The sequence below is a fragment of the Solanum dulcamara genome, chromosome 5 (genome assembly GCF_947179165.1).
Source record: "Solanum dulcamara chromosome 5, daSolDulc1.2, whole genome shotgun sequence".
Lineage (NCBI taxonomy): Eukaryota > Viridiplantae > Streptophyta > Magnoliopsida > Solanales > Solanaceae > Solanum > Solanum dulcamara.
The window spans coordinates 66,239,822-66,265,860 of NC_077241.1; the positions used below are offsets into that span (position 1 = coordinate 66,239,822).

Genomic DNA, 26,039 nt, shown 5'->3' on the forward strand with positions numbered 1-26,039 from the left:
TTACTCCAAGGCTCCCCTTCATCACTTGAAAAACAATTACAAATATTAATTGTAGATTGTAACTCGAAAATTATGATAAATGACATTAAAATTGGTTGAGTTGCTCCGATAACTAGCTAGATGAGTTATGACATTTGCTAAGCACAGGCCCAACATCATGATTTCTGAATATCTTAATGTAACCTAACCAAAAAAAATACACGATTAAAGATTTAATCTTTTCCATAGATGTTATTTCACATTTGATTTGATATTTTATTTGCAATTATTTTAAAAAGTATTAAAACATCGTTTCGAGTAAATAATATATTAAAAAACTCAAAATATTGAGAGGAGTTCATATCTAATTTTTTGGACTGTTTAGAGAAGATTTGAGTTGGTTGGAATTGAAAAAAAAATCGATCGCCAATGTATATTTTATTGTATAAATAATGTATGTAGATGTATATACATTTCTGATACATAACTATATTATCTCTACATAACTATACACTATTTATACGATATCAATATATCATATATGTATACGACTATTTGTTGAAAATATTTTTTTTGCTTTACATATTGACAAGCAACCCAATTTTTTTATTATGACATAACATGAGTTTAAAAAATTTGATAGATCATTGTAATCAAAAGAATTCATGGGTAACACTAGCAATCTAGCATCTTATATTTTTTTTTGGTAACTAACTGATTATATTAATTACCAAGTGAACCGTTACAAATCTATAGTCAATCAACACAATTGACTATTTTCTAAATTGGGAAAGAAACTAAAATTCTTACCAGATAACTACAGCAGCAGGGAACTTAATTAAAACATGAGCTGGTGAACATAATTCCTGATAGCAAAGTTTTTTCTTCAATAACTCTAAAAAAGTGTTGTAGCAAAGTTTTTTCTTTGTTGTTCCTTTTCTTGTATTACTTTCGACAATTTTTTACTACACTACAAACAGTAAAGAAATATACACAGAAAAATATTTTAAAAAGGCCAAATCCATCGGTGATCCCTTAAAGTTGGCATCAACTTTCACTTAGACACTTCAACCGGGCGATGTTCACTTTAGACACCTCATGTAGGGGCACTGTCACGCCCCGAGAGGGTACCCTAGACGTAACCGGCACTCAGAAACCATTTCTGGCTCCCAAGCGAACCACATAGCCTGATCACACATCCGTTCATTCATTCATTCAGCGGAAAGTTTAAAAATAAAGAATAATTTAGCGGGCAACTCAAATCACCCATCCAACTCAAAGAATAAAGGCCATGGGCCGACAGATCAACTAAAATATTTGTCATTTAAAAATAGTTTGACAAGAATAACTCAAGGATAGAAATACTCAATCGACTCATCACTATCTAGTCTATGAAGCCTCTATCACTACTATATAATTGGTGCCGATGACATGTTCATGGCTACCTCAAATAAAAATAAAAGGGCTAACTCAATGTAAGAATACACAAATGGTGTCCTCCGGATGTAGGGGAGGACTCACCAATACGCTGAGTGCAAATAGATCCCCAATGATGCTCCTATTGACGATCTCATAAACCTGTCTCTGCATCATGAAACGATGCAGGCCAAATGGCGTCAGTACGTGGAATGTACTGGTATGTAAAATGGCAGAATGAAACATACCTCAAGGAAGAGTAACGTTGGTTCAAATGTCTCAACTCAGGAAGATAAGAGGGACTCAAATAAAGCGTCGTAAATCTAAAGTAAGGATACAGTTTAGACAGAGACCAATCATCTACCATACAATCCAACCCAATTATGTATAATACAGTTCAACCAAATCATTTACAATTCGATCCATTTCAATCATGTACACTCCGATTATATACACTCAACTCAACAATCAACTCAATAATCAAATCCAATCTAGTCACATACTATTCTATTCAATCCAATCACAATTCATCTATTCCAATCCGACCATATACAATCTACTCAATATTCAACTCAAACAATCAGCTCAAAGGACTCAACTCAGTAAATATGCAAATTAAATTATGCAACATTTTACAATTCAACTCAAAAGACTCAACTCCATAAATATGTAACAACTCACTCAAGTGTCCTAAGTCTAACAAGAAATAATTTAGACAGGACTAACTCATAAGCATATAGCAACTCACTCAACTCAACTGACTCAGAGTACTATCAAGACCTAAATGGGAGTTTCTCTTAACCGACAACCATCACTTATGAGCCAGTGAAAGTACAACAAACCGACGTTGTTGTCGCGTCCGTTCATACCTTGCCAGGGTATGAACGAATCAACCAATCATGGATCCAATCCAACCAAGTCCTATAATGTCAGGACGAATCTCTCGGGGAAGCATCCGACTTTAACGGTTCAATCCCCCCTACGTTTGGCAACATAGGTATTGGGTTCGAGTATGGACTATACTCTTGCCCAATTCGGTGCTCGATACTCCTCCCATGACTCCATGCTCATAAAACTCCTCCAATCATCTCAAACAAGCCCTTACGGCTAGTTTCATGTGGTACATTGCCACTTCATCAACTCTGTTCTCATTTCAACTCAATCAAGCCTCATTGGACCTTCTTTCAAATCGACTCATCTCAAAACATCAAACTCTTCTCTTTAAAATTTATACAATCTCAACTCAATGAATGCAGAAAATATTATGTACATTAAAATATAATTTCAACTCCTCAACTCAAACTCAAAATAGATACTTTAATGTAAAAATACTCAACTCATTTAAAGGCTCCTCATACTCAACTCATACTTAAACTCCTTTCTAAATCAAAGATGAAACTAATAATTCTTTAGACTCAAAATAGTGTATAAGTAGTTTATGCAAAAAGGTTCACAAATAATTTATTTAAAGCTCCTCCTCAAAAGATAATTTATTTTCAAAATATTCCTAAGACTCCAATCAATTCAAATTATGCACATAACATACCACAAAATCACATTAGACTCCAATCTACTTCATCACATAACATCCTCATCAATATACATCTTCATCAACCATTCTACATATATTAAATAAGCACCATTAACATCATCACTCACATCGTCATTAAAACATCATCATCACATCATCATCATATATTATCATTTACATCATCATCAAACATTATCATCACATCATTGTCAAGTATCATCATCACATCAATCATCAAACATCTACTCTAAAATCCTTATTTTTGTCATATGTTCATTTTATAGAAGCAAAGGGACATTCTTAACTAATCAATTCATTCTTTTCATTCCAATCAATACATATATATACACACAACTATCCATCTCAACCTCAAGACATTTATGACAAGAAATCTCATCTTGGGTTTATGTGAATGAAACATGAACCCATACTCTCAACAAAACTCAACTCAAGAATATCGTCAATACCTATAAATCTATATACAAAGATACATTTGTAGTTAATAATATGAAAAATAACTATTTAGCAACTCAAGTCATTAAAATCATCAATCAACCATTTGTATCTAAAAACATTTCATAGTTTAGGGAAAACTTTCAAGAAAACCTTTCTAGAAGGTGCAACTCTTTCACAACTCCTAACCAACACATCTATGGGCATATGGAAGAACTCAATCCATATTTTAGATTAGCCTTACATACCTTAGTGAAGACTTGAAGAAAACCTTGTGGTTGGGTCTTCAATGGAGGACTCAAATCTTGAAGCTCTTGGACTCTTTTTGTTGGAAATGGAGAAGAAGAAGAAGAGAGAGAGAAGCTCCTAGGGCTTTTTAGAGAGAGAGAGGCTGCAATAATATGATCCCAAAATGGTCTAGGGTGATACATATATAATTTGGGTAAGTTCCCAAATTACCCCTCCTCAAAAGTTCTCAAAATAGGCTAAAAATGCACCTGGCGCGATAGTGGTGCGTCGCGTCATTGCAGCGCCAGGCCAATTACGCCTAAAACCTGCACACCTCGCAGTGGCGCGCCGCGCCAGAGACCAAACTACTGAGGCATGTTTCTAGCGCGATAGTGGCGCGTCGCGCCCTTACAGCGCCAAGGCCAAAATTTTTGGGTTCTGGAAAATTGGCTTGAAAAACCCTGCACAACTTCTAGCGGCGCGTCGCGCCAGGGGCCAAACTACTGAGGCATGTTCCTGGCGCGATAGTGGTGCATCGCGCCACTACGGCGCCAAGCCCAGATTTTCAGTAGTTGAACCCTAGGCCTGAAAATCTCTGTTGTGCTCGCTCATCTTAGGATCGCCATATCTTTCGACTCCGAACTCCAAAATTCTCATTCTTGGTGGCGTTGGAAAGAAGACTCGACGACCATTAATTTAATAGGTCGTGGGCTACCCAGATCGTCATATATCAAAAGATAGGGTCGTTAGAAGTCAACCCCTCATGCAAACTCCTCCTCAAACTTAGCCACGACGAACCTTTTGGCTTGATTTGGTCCTAGGGGTCCTTCATGACCCCACATCACCTCTAACGCTCTTTAATTACTTAGGAACTCATCCTAACTCATGTGTAGAATTACAAGTCCTCCGGTCCGAGCCTACCCACACGTGAAGAAATGTTTGAATCTTAGCGGAAAAAAAATTCCGGGGTGTCACAGGCACGCTGTGTCATTTTGACACTTTTTGATGACATGGCAAAGTGAGTGTAATACTCTCAACAATAACGCATGAAAGGCTTTATTTAGCCATTTTTTATTTTATTTTCTCTTTTTCTTCTCTATTTCTCAAGGCACCACCTTCTACCATTTTTCTAAGCTTAAACTTCCTCAATGGAGATCGAATTTTTTTATTCAAATCCGTTTTCAAGCCATTTTTTTACTTCTTCATTGTATTGCTTTTCTAAATCTACCATCACCTCCCTCCACCTTTTTCGCCGGAAAAATGGATACCAACACCCATATTTCATATTTCTTCTCTCTTTATTTCTTCCTCTCTCTTTTCTTCCCACAAAACAACACTAAAAGAAAGAAAAGGAATAGCTATGAAAAGTAAAAGAAAAGAAGAAATTTTTAAAAAAACACAAAAGAGATTTTTGAGTGTAATAAAAAAAGATGATTTCCGATGGAAAAGGAGGGTAAGGTACCATCACTGCTCTCCACCTTTTTCACAGGAAAAAATGAATACCAATACTCATATTTTATATTTTTTCTTTTTTTCTCTCCCTCCCTCCTCCCCCTCTCTTTTTCTCTCTAAACAGCATCAAAATAGAAAGAAAAAAAAGCTCTGAAACAACTTTAAAAATCAGATTAAGAAAAAATAAAGAAAATTGTTGGGTGTAATGGAGAAGACAACTACCATTGGGGCGGGGAGGGGCGAGGGGGGGTTGCAATTGATTTTTTTAGAATAATGTTTTTATTTTATTTACTAAGTGAATTTTAAAATAATTTTCAACTTAAAATAACACATGTAATCATTTAATTGGTTGTTTGCCACGTCATCAACGAGTGTATTACACTCTCATTCAGATTTTTGCTTATTGTCAAAAAAGTGTCAAAATGACACAGCAGGACCCTACATGAGCTGTCTAAAATGAACATCGCCCGGTTGAAGTGTCTAAGTGAAAGTTGGTACCAACTTTAAGGGGCCACCGATGGATTTGGCCTTTTAAAAATAACAAAGGATAAATCGTTAAAACAAATGCATTATACAAAGTCTAAAGAAAGATAACACTTCATGATGTTATCTACTAACTACCCCAACAGAGAAGTAAAACAGTAGCTTCCACCTTTTTTCTCCAAAAAGAATCAAATCACATACGAAACTCCTAGAATGGAGCCGAAAGAAAAATGAGATACAACAAAAAAGTTTCCAAAATCTAGTATCATAAGCATAAATAGCATATACTACAACTTTAGAATCTGAAGTACATCACAAGTCTTTGAAAAAGAAAATAAAGACTGAAATAAATAGATAAAGTCCAATTACGATCCAGAAGGCAGGATTTCACCACGGCTCTGAATGTACACAATCAGCTAGATCTGCTCAGCTGCCATGAGAAATGTCCTGACTAGGATCTGCATCAGAAGGACATAGAAGTAGGTGGTGAGTAGAACCACATGTACTCAGTAGGTTTGATCGACGAAGCATAAGGAATTAATCCAACTTATGAAGTAAACTATAAAGCGTTTCCACTTGCATACAGAAAAGTCTCACTTCGGCATCGATGCCGCCAGTTTATAAAAATTGGCTCGAGTAAAGTAAACACATAAGGTCACAATGATTTCACATAATATAAGACAAGTCATACAACCAAACTAACCAATACAATACAATTAGATGATGTAACAATGAGGTGGTATGGTGGAATTAAAGTTGTCGCACAACCTGTCGTATACATCTTGTCGAGCTAAGGCTTCCAGACAAGGACTCATTGGGGACTCCCAATCCATTGGTATACCTCATCAACTTGCCACCTAGCTCGTTGTCAAGGATAAAATTGGGCTTCTAGACGCCTTACAATAAAGAAGCCCCGGCCCCTCGATGTGTCTCATTTTCATTATCAAAAAGAATTTTCATATTTCTCAACTTCTCAAGAATAATGATATGATGAATAAGGATGAATGCATCACAACACATACGACATGAAGACAACAATCAACTCAGCATATATCAAAAGGTCCAAAGTTCTCAGAACTCAACCAAATCATGATATACACTCTCATATGAAAAATAGTGGGAAGGAGTTCATTTGAAATAAGTGTTCACCCTTTTGGAAAGCATTTCATTTACTCAAAGTGTGATCAATATCTAAACTCAACCCCTAACTCAGGCACTAAAAGTCAAAAGCATCTCAAGCCCCTCTCTCGGGTAATTCATGAATCACAAGCTCTCAAAACAAATAATAATATCACATAAGACCCTGATGCGGGCTAAAAATCACATATAAACTCCCACACATGTAAGGCAATACAAATAAGCCCCCACACGAGCGAGACAATACAAATAAGCCCATACATGGGAAAAATAATAAAATCCTCTACTCAAACCCATATGATGATCTCATCCCATAGTATAACTCATAAGAACGATCAATTACTCAATCCAATCTAGAAGAAGGATAGTCAAACCTTCGAAGGCCAAAAACTTCACCTGAACACTCTACCAGAGCCATTAACATCAAACACAGACTCTAAAATGATTCACAACTATCAAAAATAGAAAAGATTCATCAAAACAAGTTCAACAATACCTATATTGCTAAGGTTAGGAATTGAGGTTAAAATCGTCCAAAAATCTTTATGAAATTCAGTAGGTCAAAAGTAGAATTTTATTTGAATATCACGTTGTACAAGTAAAAAGGGATTCGTGGTTGAAAAATCCATTAAAATCAATAGAAATCGAGCTCCAAATCAAAGAATTACTAATTTTCCAATTTGAGTAAAAAAATCCAAAACCCAAATTTGAAACGTGGTATAGAACGAGAAATTTTGGAATACCTCTATCAAAATCAGTTTATCCACAATAAAAGGACCTTAAATCTCAAAAATTAATGAAAACCCATTCCAAATCGACCTTCAAATCAATAATTTTTTATTTCTCTACTTTGGATTTAAAATCTCCACTTTGTGAATAGAAATCACGAAATATAAAAGGAATATTCTTGGAAAACGAATAAAATAAGGTTAGAAATACGTATCCAATGATTATAGGAGAAAAAATGCATCAAAAATCACTTCAGATGGGCCTTTCTAGCTCCCAAAATGTCAAAAATACGAAATGAGTTCTAATAGATTTTTAACTCAGCAATTTCGTCGCTAAAATCCATTTTTCATGTCTAAAAGTCTATTTTTAGCTAAAAGTATACACCAACAACCTTCAAAATATCTTTTCGGTCTTCAAAACTCATCGAGAACACTATAAACACAAACCAATAATGCAAATTGATTATGTAACTTGTTTCGATACCAATAGAATTGTTGAATTTTCGAAAAAAGACTTTTATGACTAAGATACCCTCACAGACCTCTCTTAAGGCCTGAACTTCCCAACTTCTCATCAAAACACTCAAAATAAAAAAACATGAGTTCTCTCTCAACAACTTCTCTGTAAGCAAAAGCTCTCAAGGAGGAGCACTAATAAGATGAAAGGCTATCATGGGGTGGTCCCTCCTCTTGCTGTCCAAAAATTTTGTTTGAAAGATCAAGTCATAGATCTTGTTGAGATGAATAAAATCCAAGTTGAATCATCTTCTAATTCATCCTACAACTCTTCAAATTTGCAAAAACCTGAAACGATTAATATTGCAATCACTGAAGATGAGTTGATCTGGGCTCGACAAATCATTTCCATGGAACAAGAGGGTTTGATTCGCGTAAAGGTAACTGGAAGGAATTATTTTCCACTATAAGACCCACCTTCAGTCAAAAAATCAAATCAATCCACCGTTCTAAGTGGGAGAACTCACCAGGCGATTTTGACAAGAATCGCTTGAGCTGCGCAATCGATTTCGAAATAATTTGGGTGAGATTTGAGCTAATTCAACAACTGTGGATTACTCACCACACCTCAATCTACCTACCACTGAATTCCCCAAGAATTTAGATGGTGAAATCGCTGGCAAGGTGATTTCTTGTGACCATCTCTGAGCTCCGGTGACTATTATTATATCGGAAAAAGACGGTTTAAAATTAATTTTAATTTTTTAGAAAAAAAATTAATTTTAAAAAAGAAAATCACCACTTAATTTTTAAAGAAAATCAAGAAACCTTAATTTTAAAGACCCTAATAGATTTAAGTCTTAAAATTAGAGACAATGGGTAAGAGTTGAGATTTCCACTTTGTGTGTACAACCCCATATCAATATTCAAATCATGTATATTAGCTTCCTTTTCATGTATCAACTTTCCAGCAATTCAAGCAAGATGATGGAAAACTCAGAACTCAACGATATGCAAGGATGAAGTCTAAAGATAGACTCGAATTGATATCACATGCACCAAAATAAAATTACATAAACATCTACTCATTTTAAGCTAAACCAAAAAATATATCATGATATTTTAAGGTATCAAATTGACGCCCTTGACTAGCAACATATATATGTAGACATAGAAAAGAAAAGGAATTTTTTTTTTATTCAAGTAACTAAAGGTTACGAAATTAATATATACGTTATACTAACTTAAATTTTAAAGAAAGAATTAAACCAATTAGGATGAAAGAGTAAACATGAAGCATCACAAGAATCCACAGCAGTCGGAATGAAAACCACTATTTCATTGTCAACAGAAAAGGATAATATCAAGGAGTCCAAGTCACAAGCTAAAGAAAATTTGATTGATTCCAATCATAAAAAAGAAATGAGTATAGCAAGTTGCAGGATCACAATGGTGATAACCAAGATAATCAAAACAAGGCAATAGGAGATGCAAAGAAATCAACTCAGCTGGGAACTGTGGCATCAGGTAAGTCTCCCGTCTCTAACTTGGTTGAATTTCAAACTGAGAATAATTGTGAAGCTCTGATCAAAATGTTGTTGCCTTGAGTTCCTTGATCCAGGAAAAAGATAAAGCACAATCTGGTAAGTTGGCCAATTCTGATCAGTCTACCAAAGAAAAAGCCAATGACGGTTCTACTAGTGTGCAACAACAATTAGGCAAAATCAATTCAACTCCGAACAATACCTATCCTAAGATTTCCAACAACTTTGGGAAATTTGTCCCCAATGCTAAGAAAGAAAAAAACAGCCACAAAACAGTCCCGACCTTCTAATGATAAACCTAGCAATAACCTACTAAATCAGTTCTTTCCTAATTTCAGGAAGGACCTGGTCTCTGAACCTGCCTCATATACTATTGTGCAAACTTTGGCTTCTAAGATTAGACATAACCAAACTAGGAATGAGACCCCCATAGAACTATCCACACCTTAGATCACCACTAAACAAGGGCTACCTGCTGTTATTTTTTTTAAAAAAAAGATTTCATGGTTAAAGTGGCAGCTAGGTGCAAATACACTTTGGTTGGAAAATTTAGTTATACCATGTCTAAGGTTGAATTAATCAAGAGGAACTTCATTTTACAAACTCAACTGACTGGATGGGTGAAGATAACACAATTTAATGCTAGACATGTGTACATTGATTTGGACAATGAAATGGATTATATCACTGTATGGACAAAGCGAAGGATGAGTATAAAGGGGCAGCTTATGAGGATCCAAACATGGACACCAACATTCAGACCTGAAGATGAAACTATTATATTGCCAATTTGGGTACCTTTGCCTGAATTACCTTGGCACTGTTATATATTTAGACGCAACATCTATTCAGAAAACCCGGGGAAGTATTGCTAAGGTGGGGGTGCAGATGGATATCACTAAGGTCAGGCCACATCATGTTTGGATTGGTTTTGATAAGGAAGATATTACTATAGGAAAGTGACAGGCTATACAGTATGAAAATATTCTTGATTACTGCACTTATTGTAAACATCAAGGTCATATGATACATGTTTGCACTATCAAAAACAAAGATGAAGAACACAAAAGGAGAAAAGAATTGGAAGCTGAGAAAAAGAACAAAAATAAGAGGGAAACTGAAAGAAAGGATCAGGTTGAGGATCAAACTCCAACTGAAAAAAGAAGGATTAGGTTGATACTTACCATAATGGGATGAACAACAAAGGTGGAACTTCAAATTCCAACAATACTCAGCAATCTGTACAGATTCAGGAAGGGACTGATAAAAAACAACAAGAAAAATGGCAAACCCAAAGAAGAAAGCAAGAAAAAAATCAAATATCAGCTCAACAGAACATGACAAGTATGAACACTATCCCTACTCACAATAACTATATTGATCTTGAAGAGCAGGACCAATCCCACAGCCAAGATGCATGCAGAAGTTCTAACTTCCAAGCATAAAACTCTCAATCAGGAGAAACAAACTAATCAGCAGGAAGCAGTGCAACAAATCTCAGGTATTGACTTATCTCTCCCACAACTACATAGAACCTTAAGTACTCAACAAGGTATTAGTCCTGATGGACTAAATCAGGATAGCGAGGACCCAAGGAAATCAGGTATTAACTCAATGCTCCCCTTACCCAAGAATCCCCTCATTATTGTTGATATTGATATTGATATTGAAGTTGAAGATGAATGAGGGATGGATGGAAAGGAAAAGGAGAAACCTACTAACTTGCAGGAAGGGGTGTCCAAAGGGGGTGGAAATTTGTCTCATGTTCTGCATGAGAACCCTAACACAGACCCTAGGTGTAACCTTGGAGCTCCTGCAATCACTTTTCAATCCACTTCTCATCATATCATCAAGCAGTAGAGTAATGCCAATCAGAAAGAATCAGACAAGAAATGCAATAATGCTTTCATTAATGAATGTGTGGGTATAGTAATGAATGTGATCAGAGGTCAGGAAGGTGATATTGAGAATTAGCCACATTAACAAGTCAGTGTGGGGGTCTACTCTACTTCAACTGTTGCTCAGAAAGGAATGAATAATCAGATCTTCAGAAATGCTGTTAATTGCAATACTGAGGAGGTAGCTACTGCTTAAAGACATAATAACAAATCACATGCAAAGCTAAGTAAAAAAGAAAAGGGATGCTATCAAAAGAAGGCAACAGAGAGAAAATGAATAAAAGGATCAAAATGTGCAGAATCAGCAACACCAACCAACTAATTCCAAACAACCTGGTACTCTCAACTCTGTTCCCAAAATTACAGATGAGTATGGGGTGTTGAATTCAGAAGATGAGTTTGATCAAGACAATCATTCCATTGATGAGAATGCTGAAGAAAGAAGAGACTAGTGGTCGCTTGATTAAGGCTTTTGGATCTACTTTCACAGCAAAGTTACAAGCTGAGATATAGGAAGTTACAAACAAACAGGGTCTATCTCCAAGGGGTAGAAAGACTCAGAAACAAGATATCAAACATTCATCCACCAGTACATCTGCTAATTTTAGCAAACCCAACACTAGGTCCAAAAGTAGAGGTTTTTAATGATTAAAACACTTTGTTGAAATGCCAGGAGTATTAACACCAAAAGATCTTTGGAGAGAATTCAAAACCTCAAGAAGATTCATAAACTTTCTTTGATAGCTTTTCTTGAACCTTTTTCAGACAATTCACTACTCAACAAATATAGAATCCAGTTAAATATGGATAATGCTCATTGTAATCAGAATGGGAAAATTTGAATTTTTTGGACTTCTGATTATGTGTGTAACATCATGTAAACTGATGACCAACACATCACTTGTGATTTAAAACATTCTGAGTATGCAGACAACTTCTTCATTTCTTTCATCTATGCAAAATGTAGAGATCACCTCACAAGGCTTCTATGGGACAGACTTACTCATTTTTCCAACTTGGATAAACCTTGGTGTACTATAGGTGACTTCAGTGTCATTACTTCCATTGAAGAGAAAAAAAGAGGTCTCACATATAACATGAACAAGAGCTGCGAATTTATTGGTGTTATTGAAGCATGTGCACTATTGTATTTGGGTTACAGTGGTCAACATTTCACCTACTGCAATCAGAGATCTAAGAATGCTAGGATATGAAAAAGGCTTGATAGAGCTGTGGTCAATGACAAATGATTGGAAGTGATGCCACAAACTACTATAACTCATCTTCCATCAGTAGGTTCTGATTACAATCTTCTTCTGATGGAGATGATTGTGACACAGGAGAACATTACAAGGTACTTCAAATTTCTTTACTGTTGGATTGATAATGCCAGTTTTATGGAAACTGTTAATGTAACACCCCAAATTTTTTTTTCGCCAAGACTCGAACCATTCTTCATATGCTTATAGACTCGAACTGAATGACTTCTAATTGTATATATGAGTTAGGATCAATTCCTAAGTACTATACGTATATTAGATGTGGTTTAGGATCATAAGGGATCTCTAACACCAAGCCAAGTCCAAAGTATTTCCATCGGCTAAGTTTTCGAATGAGTTCGTATAAAGGTCAACTTCAAACAACCATATCTCCTAGCATATAACGAATTGGGTGGCTCATGGCCTATCAAATTAAAGGTCTTTGAGTCTTCTTTCTAACGCCACCAAGATTATATATTTTTAGAGTCCAAAATAAAAAGTTATGTCCAGTTAACCAGAGAGGTGCACGCCAAGTCCTCGTCGCGGACTTGGCCAGTTTTTGCTTCAACTCAAAATTTTGGAAAAAAAGGAATTATGGTGAAACACCTCCGCGTCGTGGACCTGCTCCCATATAGTTCAAATTTGTGCAAAAATTTCCATATTTTAGTAAGGGCAACTTGGACCATTCCATAATTATATATATACGAAGTTGGACGCATTTTGAAGTCATTTTTTAGTCTTTTGCCTCCCCCAAAACCCTAAACTTCATCCTCTTCTCTCTCAAATCATCTCCAACAAATTTGCTCTCAAACTCAAGGATTCAATCTCTCCATTTAGGACCTAACATCAAGATTTCTTCAAGATCTACTCTAAGGTATGTAAGGCTACTCACAACATTGGATTGATTTCATCCACGTGCCCTACATCTTCATTGATTCGAGTTGAGTTAAGTTTTGAGGTTCCATGAATTGAGTTCTTGGGTTATCTATAATTTCTATTGAGTTTTTGTATATAAATTCATATGTATTAATGATGTTCTTGAGTTGAGTTTTGCTGAGAGTATGGATTCATGTATTCATTCACATGAATCCAAGATGATATTTCATTTTTGTCATAATTTGTCTTGAGGTTGAGATTGATGGTTTTTCATGTATAAATAAAAATATTGCTTTCAAAGTGAGAGGATGCATATTTCAATGAGTTTGATGAAATTGAACATAGAGTTAAATGAAGATTTTGGAGCAAGACTTTTGATGATGATGTAAATGATGTTCATTTTAAAAAGGTGAAATGGATCGGAGTCTAATGTGAATACATGATATGATTTGCACAATTCGATTTAATTGGAGTCTTATGAGCATTTTGAGTATAAATGATTGTTTGAGAAAGAGTTTTAAAAAAATAATTTGTGAACGTTTTTGAATAAATTATTTATGCACTATTTTAAGTTTAGAGAATTATTATTTTCATCTTTGATTTAGAAAGAATTTAAGCATGAGTTGAGTTTGAAAACTCTTTTAATTATTTTTTTTTACCCCCCATTTTGGAGGATTTATGGTGTTTCCACACTTCCCCTCCAATGTGACTCGAACCCAGGACATTAAAACGTCTATATAGATATTGAGTTGAGGAGTTAAAAATTATGTTTTAAATGCATTTAATATTTACTGCATTCATTGAGTTGAGATTGTATCAAATTTAAAGAAAAGAGTTTGATCATTGAGATGAGTTGATTTTGAAAGAAGGTCCAATGGGACCAGATTGATTGAGTTTTGAAAAGAGACCAATTAGACTAAATGAGTTAATTTGAAATAAATTCAAAAGAGACTAAATGAGCATTTTGAGTATTTTATTCACCTGATAGCTATGAGCATATTGAGTCTTGGGAGGAGTATCGAGCACCGAATTAGGTAAGAGTATAGTCCCTACTCGAATCTCATGAACTACATAGCCAACGTAGGAAAGGATTGGATCGTTAAAGTCGGATGTTTCCTATTTCATTGTCCTAACATGATAGGACTTGATTGATTGTTGGATCCATGATTGGTTGATTCATTCATACCCAGGCAAAGTATTGAACAGACGTGGCAACGACGTCTTCTCGTTGTACATCACCTACATTATAGGTGGTGGGATTGTTGTCGGTTAGAGAAACTCTCAAATTGAGTGGATTTTGCATGATATGATTGATTTGATTGAGATTGTAGATAATTGAGTCGATTTGAAAGACATTTCTAAATTCTTATTTGCATACCTGTTGAGTCGAGTCCTTTGAGTTTATTATTAATTTGGATTGGATTGGATGGTATGTGATTTGATTGAATCTGATTGTATATGATTGAATTGGATTGGATTGAATGGTATGTGATTTGATTGAATCGAGTTGTATATGATTGGATTGAATTGGATTGTATATGATTGGATTGGATGTTACATGATTGGTCTCTGTCTATATCGTATCCTTACTTAGACTTATGACACCTTGATTGAGTCTCTCTTATCGATTTGAGATATCTAGACTGATATTATTCTACATTGATGTATGTTTCATTTTGCCATATTACATACTCGTACATTCCACATACTGACATCCATTTGGACCTACATCATTTCATGATGCAGAGACGGGTTTAAGAGATCATCAATAGGCGCACCATTGAGGATCTGTTTACACTCAGCTTATTGGTGAGTCCTCCTCTACATTCGGAGGATACCACTTATGTTATATTTGCGTTGAGTTTAGTCTTTTCATTTCGATTTAAGGTAGCCATGAACTTGTCATTGGCACCAATTAGATAGTAGTGATAAAGGCCTCATAGGCTAGATAGTGATGAGTCGATTGAGTATTTTATTTCCTTGAATTGTTTTTTTCAGACTATTTTAATGACATAGATTGGAGTTTGATTTGTTGGCCCATGGCCATTCTTCCTTGAGATAGATTGTTGATTGAAATTGCCCACTTAATTACCTCTTTATTTTAAGTCTTCCGTTGATTGAATGAATGAACAGATGTGTGATCAGGCCAAGTGGTTCGCTTGAGATCCAATAATAATTTCTAAGTGCCGGCCGCATCTAGGGTACCCTTCCGGGGTGTGACAGTTAAACAATGTTGGGATAGAGAAGTTTCTGGAGATCCTATGTGGGTACTTTATCAGAAAATGAAAAGTTTATCATCTACTCTTAGCAACTGGTCCATAAAGGAATATGGAGACATCTATTCCAATGTAAAAGAGTATGAAGAAAAGGTCAGAAAAGCTAAAGAAGATGTGGTCAATGACAACTCTGAAGAGAATAGGTCCAGACTCCATTGCATTGATCTTGAGTATATCAAGTTAAAGGTGGAAGAGTCCGTTCTTAAGCAGAAAATCCAATTACAATGGTTTAAAGAAGGTGATACTAATTTCAAGTTTTTCCATGCACTTAAAAAAGGGTAGAAGAAGGAAGTTTTTTATTTATCAAATTATTTCAGATAATGAAGAATGGATACAAGGTTATAAGGACATAGCCAAAGCAGCTTGTGACCATTTCAAGCAAATCTTCACATGTTAGGATAATAGAATCAATGAGGGTGTCCTTCATGTATTCCCAAAATGGTTACTCAAGATCAAAATCAGATTCTTCAGGATATGCCCACTTTGGAGGAAACAAGACAGGTGGTCTATTCCATGAATCCTAACTCAGTAGCTAGTCCAGATAGTATGAGTGTTCAATTTTTTCAAACATGTTGGGAAATCATCAAATTGGATCTTCATGCTGCAGTCCAGTCCTTTTTTGTGGCCACAACATGCCGAAATATATGTCTCATGCTTGTTTGGTTCTTCTTTCCAAAGTTGATCAACCCACTAAGCTCACTGAATTCAAACCAATTAGCCTCAATAATTTCACAAACAAGATTATTTTCAAAATTTTGAGTCTCAGGTTGGCCCCTATTCTTCCTACTCTCATTTTAGAAAATCAATCAGGTTTTGTTAAGGATGGGAATATTTCTGAGAATATTATGTTGGCTCAGGAGATCACTCATGGCATAAAAAATCAAAGAAAGGGGATAGTGTGGTGATAAAATTGGACATGACCAAGACATATGACAGGGTGTCTTGGTCATACACTTGCATTGTTTTGAGAAGAATAGGCACTACTAGAAAACTGTAAATTACATGGAGAATTTACTTGAAGATTATTTCCGCAGAAAATTCCTACGAAATTTCATGCGGAAATATGAAATTCCTAAATTCTGGACTTTTTTACAAGCGAAAAATATTTCCCCAGAAATATTGGTAGGTAAATTTGGCGCCATTTCCGCAAAATTATTACCTAGAAAATTATTTGCGGAAAAATAATTTGCAAGTACCATTTTCCTAGGTGAATTCCCAAGTAATAAAATAAAGTAATTTTTTTGTCTATTTGTAAGGAGATCCCTAATAAACTTATTTGCAAATTTATTTAGGAATAAGTACTTAAGAATTTATATAGAAATAATTTTATATGTGGTATTACCTAGGGATTCATGTTCTGCGAATTTTGTTGGGGATTATTTCTTGAGAATTCACTTGGGAATTTTCTTATTTGAAAAATTACTTGGGGATTTTATTGTTGTGAATTTGGTTAGAGATTTTTTTTGAGGGATTTACTTTGAAATATGCATACTTGTTTTTTTTTTTAATTATCTTGATAAAAAAAATAGATATAATATAATTTAACTGAAAGTTTTTTCTTGGAATCTAAGAATTTTTTTTAGTTTGAATTCTTCGAGGAATATTTTTTAAAAAATATTTAACAAATTTAATAATTATGAAAATATAAAAATATGACAATGACATTAGAATGAATTTTATTGTTAAATATTTACTCTACTTTTAGGTTAAGTAAATCACTATACAATAATATCAATCAAATACGGTGTTGGAACATTACCCCAAATTACTTAGTTATTTATTTAAACTTTAAACTTATAAATTTATTCATATTTTCAATTATTTATTTATAAGAACTTTGTATGTATAATTTGAAGTTTTTCTATGTTTAATATGCTTAGTTATGGATATTATCTCATAGGAAGTGTAAGCATACAATTTTCATGATATGTTAGGGTGGTAGTGAACTTTAGCCAACATTTTAAGAGTCAAATTATATGTACTTTAGTCAACATTTTAAGATATATTTTGTTACTGTAGTACTATGAGATGAATTTATAGTATTTTTTTATGCAATTTATAAATATCTAAATTATATTTTAAATAATCAATTATTTAATTCAGCTTTAAAAATTAATTAAATTAGAGAAAGACACCAAAAGTTGATTGTGTCACTGGTACATTTTGTACCATATCGGAGGAAGACACCAAAATTTTAGCATTTATATTGCTATGAGTAAGAACACCAATAAGAAAATTTCAAGAAGCAGTTACTTATGGGGTAGGCACTGTGCCGTGAGGATTAAGTTGTGCAATTGTAATGGATGGGGGGAACTGGTAACAAAAAGAAATTCAGGTATGTTTTGTAAGAAAATTCGCAACTAATTTACATGCGAAATTTAAATCCCTAGGTAAACTACTTGTGGATTTTGAAATTCACAGGAAATAATTACCTACGAAGGTTTTATCATCGGATTCTTTTTTGATAGGAAAATCCATAGAAAACTTAATTTCCTGCGGATTTTTGTATATAATCCCTAGAAAAATACCCATGTAATTCACACTTTTCTAGTTAGTGAAATGTTCATAGATATGATTTGGAGAATTATGAGCAATAACTGATACTCAATCATCATCAGTGGGACAAGGCATGGCTTCTTCCATTCCACTAGAGAACTCAAATAAGATCATTTATCTCTATTAGGGATTTCACATGGAAACTAGACGACCTCAGATAAATCATCTCTATTTTGCTGATGATATTATAATTTTCACCTCTGGTACTAGAACTTTCCTCTAACTTATCACGAAGACTGTATCAATTTGTGAACTTTTGTCTGATTAACTCATCAACAAAGAGAAAAGTCATTTCATGATCTCTTCCAAAACCCCTACTATTATTGTTGAAATGAAAAAAGATGTCATTCTATCATTCTGATTTGGTGGCAAAGATGGTTAAAAAAATTAGTGATTGACTATCAAGGACACTCAGTTATGGGAGTAAGGTGACTCTCATAAAGCATGTCCTTTGGTCCATGCCCATTCATACCCTAGCTGCAATCTTCCCCCCCAAGACTACTGTCAAACACATAAAGAACTTGGTTGCTGACTTTTTTTGGGATGTGAAAAAGATAAAAGGAAGTACCATTGTGCATCATGGGAAACACTTAGTTATCCATATGAGGAGGGTGATATTGGAGTGAAAATTAATTGATGTTTGCAAATCCTTTCAATACAAACAATGGTGGAGCTTTAGATCCAAAAATTTCTTATAGGGTCAGTTCCTAAAAGTTAAGTATTGTCAAAGAGCCAACCCTGTGGCTAAAAAGTTGGACAAAGGTCAATCTCTTGTGTGGATGTATATGATGATGAACAGGTACATCATGGAAGCTCACATCACATGAAAAATTCACTCTAGAAGCTGTCACTTTTGGTGGGATGATTGGTTAGGTATTAGTCATTGGCAAACTACAGAACTACTAGCCCTAGACCTGGTAATATAAGAGTGTCTCAATTTCTTATTGATGGTAGATGTAATGAGACTATGGTCAGAATACATGCTCCCCCTCTTGGTTCCTAAGATCTTCAGTACTAGTTTTCAGTACGATGAAGGAATCCCAAATGAAGCAATATAAAAGCCTACTGATAATGGCAAGTTCACTTGCTCATAAGCATGCGAACTCATCAAACATAAGCAAGCCAATAACATGCTCAACAATTATACCTGGCATAAGCATATCCCCTTCAGAATTTCTTTTCTTTTGTGGGGGCATTAAGAGGCAAGCTACCAATCAATGACAAAGTTGTCCAATTTGGTAGGGAACTTGTTCCTTGTTCTTGTTACAGCAGACCTGATATGGACAATATAGAGCATGTTTTTATCAATGAAAATTGTGCCAATCACATTTGAAAGCACTAATCTGATTTTATGGACATTGACCATAGCCAAACTCTTTTAAGGAATCTTCTCATAAAGTGGTGGAGTATGCAAGCCAAGAATAAACTCCAGAAAATCATATTCCACTGCCTTTCAACATTTATTTATTGGAACCTTTGAAAAACTAGGTGTTCAGCAAAATATTGGAACAAACAATCCAATTTGCTAAGGGTAAATTTTTTAATTTTTAAGAACATCATCTAGCTCATTGACACAGTTTTCTCTTACCTTGATTGGCCTATCAGTTGGAGGGATTTGATCACAATGATGAAAAGGTGCAAACATGAAGTGAAGATCATCTCTGTCACTTGGACTACACCTCACAACAAATAGTATAAGCTCAACACTGGTGGTAATGACCTACAAAACCCAGAAAAGATAGGAGGGAGAGGAATTTTGAGAGATGATCGGAGTCAATTGATTTATGCATTCACTATTCCCCTTGGAACTGAAACTAACAACCAAGCAGCAGCATATGGGGTGTTTTGGTTTACTCAACATGGCTATAAATAGATAATATTGAAAGTGGACTTGGATCTTCTCACTAAATGGATCAATTTCAAGTCTACACCACGCTAGAAAATGCTTCAATACATGCAATAGCTCCACCAGAACATCAGGCAGCTGGAACATTTTCAATGCAAACACATATAAAAATTCTAATGGTACTGCTGATTTTCTTTCTAAGTGGATCCATAGGCATGATATGATACAACACTTCTATACTCAACACCAACTACCAGCAGCAGCTAAAGGAATCTACAGCTTAGAGAAACTGGGTATAGCAAATTTCAGAAGAAAGAGGTTGAAAAGAATCAAGAAACCACCTTGAATATTAAGGAATTACGTATTTTTGTATGATATGGATGTTCTCTATATCCTTTTGTTTATCATAAACTTCTCAATTTAGCTATTCTCTTTTGATATATAACTGCTTTGAATAGGCTTAGTTTAGGGGATTTTCCTTTTATTTCTTTGTAAGGGGAGAGTCTCCCTCTATTATGCATTTCGTAGATACTATGTATTTGAGAGGAGTCCTCTCTTCTTAGGTGTTTAGTATGTAGGTTTTCTTTATAGTATGGGGATAAGTTGACTGACCTTAGTAGATTGGTTGATTTATGAACCACTATAGGGCTGGAAGTAAGGTTTATATTTCCCTCCTTATACTTTTATTTTTTATATTTATGTTAAGGCCTGGAGCATTGCTCAGCCCCTGACCCCCTCAAGGGTCGTTAAAAGAAAAAAAATAAAAAATACCCAAAATGCACTTTAAGGTCTCGGGCTCTAACCAACCACCCAACTAGACCAAACTCGACATTCCGGACACAAAGGAACTTACAAAATCACCATCCGATGCTCGAATCTCGGAATGTTGAACAAAGTCAACTATCTTAATATAACTCCACTTAAAAAGCTCAAACTCATCAAAACTTACCCAATCGCATTGGAGACCACACTAATCATTTCTACATCATATAATAAGCATGAAAACACTAAGGGAAAGGGCAAAATGGTCATTTTACACACAAAAATAATTTCTCATAAAATAAAATATTTCATATCCCTTAAATTGTAATAAATAAAATAATAATTTTTAAATTGTAATAAATAAAATAATAATTTTTACTGTTCCACCCCAGTTATTACAAATCATCTCACCTTATTGAAAAATGAAGTAACTAGTACTTAATAATAAGAGAAATATAGATATAAAGTGATAAAATATCTATTGATTTTTAAAATTGAATAAGTAAAAAAGGATATCTAGTTTTAATATCATGAATAAATAAAAATGAAGGAAGAAAATATGAGACAAAAAGAATATAATGTTAGAAATAAGATGAATTAAGAGAAATATTGAGTTTCTTGCTATCCGTGAATAAAAATATTCAGGTGAGAAAAGTAGCGAAATTTGAAAACGTAATTACACTACAAAAAAGAGATTAAATGCAAGCTAAACAAAAAAATATAATACTAACAAATTAAAATAAAAAACATTATTCTTTATCCCTTAACCATTTATCTGGTAAAATGGCCAAAAGTCCTCCTCAAACTACAGGGGGGTTAGGGATCAAGGATTTGTCTCTACATAATAAGTGTCTACTTATAAAATGGTTATGGAGATACACAAAGAAGGAACATGCTTTATAGAAGGTGGTCAATGCAAAGCATGGATACACAGTCATTGGTGCACTAGTTTTTCAAGAGCACCTTATAGAGTCGGAGTCAGAAAAAACATATGCAAGGTATGGGAGGAATTTTCTCATCATAAGTACTTCACCGTGGGAAATGGACCTTATATCATATTTTGAAAAGACAAATGGCTCCGCAACACAGTTCTAATGGATGATTATCTGAGTCTTTTTTACTTAGCCAGAGATCCAGACTCAACAGTTTCTCAAAATAGAGATGGAACAATCCGAAGCATTATGTTTAGAAGAAATATGCAGAATTGGGAGTTTAATGACCTGATCAAGCTACTACAGACTCTAAAGAGTTTTTCTCTCAACACTCAGGCAACAAACCAGTTCAAATGGGGCACTACAGGAGTAAGAAATTACTCAGTGAGTGCATGCTACAAGCAACTAACAGCACTTAATGCAGTTACTAACCACTGGCTATGGAATCCAACAGCACTTAATGCAGTTACTAACCACTGGCTATGGAAGTTATTTTGGAAAATCAAGCTACTGCCCAAGATCATCTGCTTTTGCTGGACTGCACTATATGAAGCATGCCTAACTTAAAACAGCCTCTATAAAAGGAAACACACAATTATGAATGGATGTTACTTATGTCAGAAAGTAGCAGAGAGAAATAGACAACTCTTTTTGCATTGTACTGTAACAACAAATCGGTGGAACATGTTTTACTCTCTTTTTGGACTCAATTGGGTCATGCCACATTGTATCAAAGAAGCTTTTCACTGTTAGTGTTGCTGGAAAGTGGACAGTACTATCAAATAGACTTGTAAGATGATACCAGCAGTAATTTTTTGGAGTATTTAGAGGGAAAGAAATAGAAGATGTTTTGATGGTCTATCAACTCCTTTACATTATCCCAAAGAGGAATGTCTCTTGTGTTTGTACAGTTGGGTCAATTTGTCCTTTGTAGATTCCCTAGATAGTTTTTTGAATTTTGTTGGCTCCTTAGTTTTAGCATAATTGTACTAGAGCCAATAGACTAACTGTTTTTGTTTCTACTTTTGTAACTAATTTGCATCTTCTTAATGTCCTGAATGAAACATTTACTTCATAAATAAATAAAAAATCGTCACCAAGTTTGATCACTTGTACTAAAAAAAGTCACATGTAAAATAAGTTCCTTTGGCCCAAAGTAATTTGTTATTCACATAAATATTTTGAAATAATTATTATATTGCTAACCAGAAACATCAGAAAAAATATAGTACTAAATAAATTGTGAGTATATATCTCAAAAGGAAGTTCATAACAACTAACAACAGAAAGATTACTTAAGTGATAATTAATGTTCTGAATTATATTGAAGTGTAAAAGAAAATGGAAGCAATTTTTCCCAAGTATGGTACTTGCCCACCAACATTACAAACTAGTACTATTCACTACGTCAAAAATGATATTTAACGACAAATAATTAACGGTAATATCTTAAGTGTCGCTAAATATGTAATTTTAATGCTAATTAATTAACACTTTTTGTAAATATCTCTAAAATTTATATTAATATTGAATTTAATAATAATTAACTAATGTCAATAAAATTCTTAATATTCTTTATTAATGTGTATATTCATTACCATCGAAAGATATGAGGTTGAGGTTGCTTGAAATATTTAGGTGAAACATGGAGTGTAAAACGAAGTGGGGGGCGGACCAAACAAAGCAACTACTATTGTACTTGAAATAATAAATTTCTCATGGCATTGCATGCATGAGTTTGAGGTTTTCACGGTAGATAATACTTCCTCTGTTCATTTTTACTTGTTTAGAATTTGATTTAGTATATCTTTTAAGAAAAAATAAATAAAAAATATAATATATAAATGTGCTTTTTAACTTGAACTGAGCTCATGATATTTGTGTCCTCCAACTTTGAGTGTTATGTAGGCATTTAAATCTGTATAAAATTAAACATGTAGACACATGCATCTTACATGACCTAATACACGTAGAATGTGAATTGTCACGTAAAATACATGTGTTTATTTATTCAACTTTATACAAATTTAAATGTTCACTTGTATACATACTAAAATTAAAAGACAGCTGATGTCAAATTAAAAAACACATTATTATGTGAAAAAAGAAATTGAAAAAAAAGTAGTTCTCCCAAAAACTATGATCGTGTCAAAAAGTTGGTTCCCCATTGAAAAGTCGAAATTAAATGCAATAGGCCATGCACTAATTAATTAAATTAAATACCCAATGAATAAATAGGCACCAAATTAGGTGGGACTTTTCACCTATAATATTGCACCTCTCTCAATCATAACCTCACAATTAAAAAGAAAAACAAAAGAGAGAAAAAAAAAGAATATTCAAAGTTGTCAATGGAGAGATCAATTACTAGGATTTTTGTTAGTATTTTGATGATGTTGATTGTAGTAGGAAATGAAATGTATATTGTTAATGGAGATAGCCCTTATGCTTGTTGGGGTGGATGTTACAATCAATGCATATTATTGAATATGAAACATAGAGTACCTACAGGAAATAATCCTTGTTATGTGCATTGTCTAACCAAGTGCATTCCTACTTCTGCTTCTGAATATCAGGATTATTGCAAAATTGGATGTTCTTTGGAGCTTTGTGTTGCTACTCGTTTCGGTATAACTATTTTTCTTTTATCTCTTTTTTTTGATTTTCTATCAACCACGATCGTTATAATTCACCTATTTTTGCACATTGTGTTAAGACTCTGCACATTGGTTAGCAGGGGCGGAACTAGGAAGAGTCTAGGGGTTCATACAACAAAAAATTACACTATTTATATATGGTTAATGTTGAACCCTCTTTGACTTCTTCCTCATGTGTTTGCGTCTTTATATTTTGAGTCCTTCAATGAAAATCTTGACTTGCCACTATTGGATAGAGACTACGAATTGTTGTCTAGTTATATGATTTTGGATCATTCTTATACCTTATGTCATAGCCTTTTTTTAGGATGAGTTATAAGTTTAATTTTCATTCACTTGTACGTATCTAAGTCGGTTCATCATTATTCTTTATTTATCTAATATTGGAACCCTTGTTCAATTTTCATATTCTTTATTTAAGCAAGGTTGACTCGAATATGGTCTAAATGGACCTTTTTTTAATGTGAAGAATAATGTTTAATTAGTGAAAAAGAAAGAACATGTGGGAAACTTATAACATTGTTTGGAATCCATGCATTAGGGTTATGATTATAATTTGATTATGACCAATTGATAGCAACATAATTTAAAATTAAATGAGGGTGAATAGACATAGACCCACCTTTTTTTAATATCCTTGTCGACCCACCTTTTTTTAATATCCTTGTCGACCCACCTTTTTTTAATATCCTTGTCCTTCTTTTGCATTGCATTTTTTTGTTCAAAAATCAAATATAATACAATACTTGAAATTTAATTTTTATTTTTATTTTTGATTTGGCAGATGCTGGTGCAAATCTGGATGCATGCTTTGGAAATTGTGGAAATATTTGTAGGATTTAAGCTTAGAAAATATTTATTTCCACAACTCTTTAATTTTGTATTTAATCTTTTAGTACTTAAAAATAAATGGTTCTTTGTTGTTTTCCATTCAGTGTGTAACTGAAAAATTTGATAGCTGCATTTTGTTTCTTTTCCTCCTTTTGTATGTTTTAATTTAGTGATATAAATACAATAACAAATTTGGCTGATCCAATGGCATTTATGTTCATCTAATCCTCTTTGACTTGGAGACAAATGACAAATTAAAGATTTAAATGTGCATGGTAGGTTTAGTGTTGAGAGAGAGTTAATTAATGAAAACTATATGGGAGCAAATAATGTTTGGGTAATAAAGGTAAAAATGGTAAATGAAGTCGAAACATTTTATCATTTAATTTATGGTCATTCATTAATTCAATTTGATCATATGACCAAATATTATTTCCGCTCGATAATCAGTATTGATGTGTATTTTAATATAAAGAAGTAGTAGTAATTAGGCAAATAAATGAGATAATGAATAGTTATGATATAAAACTCGCTGAAAAAATGATAATTTAAATGTGTCCTTGATCATTAAGCAAAAAAATAACAGTTTAAATATGCTTTTGATCATTAATACAAAATACAAAGATGTGTTTCAAAAGTGGACTAGATACTCCCTCGTTCCACTTGACCTTAGTAGTCGAATTAGTTGGACTTCAATCGTCTTCAAATTAATTCTTTAAAATTTAAATGATTTAAGTAC

At 33.9% G+C, this 26,039-nt stretch overlaps 1 protein-coding gene across 1 annotated transcript; it reads left to right on the forward strand.

The window, feature by feature from the left end:
• Nucleotides 1–24,102: 24,102 nt before the first annotated feature.
• On the forward strand, nucleotides 24,103–25,505 carry LOC129888401 (uncharacterized). Its single transcript, XM_055963378.1, has 2 exons — nucleotides 24,103–24,440; nucleotides 25,254–25,505. The coding sequence occupies exons 1-2, from the start codon at nucleotides 24,164–24,166 to the stop codon at nucleotides 25,310–25,312; spliced, it is 336 nt and encodes a 111-aa protein (XP_055819353.1). The 5' UTR covers nucleotides 24,103–24,163; the 3' UTR covers nucleotides 25,313–25,505.
• The last annotated feature ends 534 nt before the right edge of the window (nucleotides 25,506–26,039 follow it).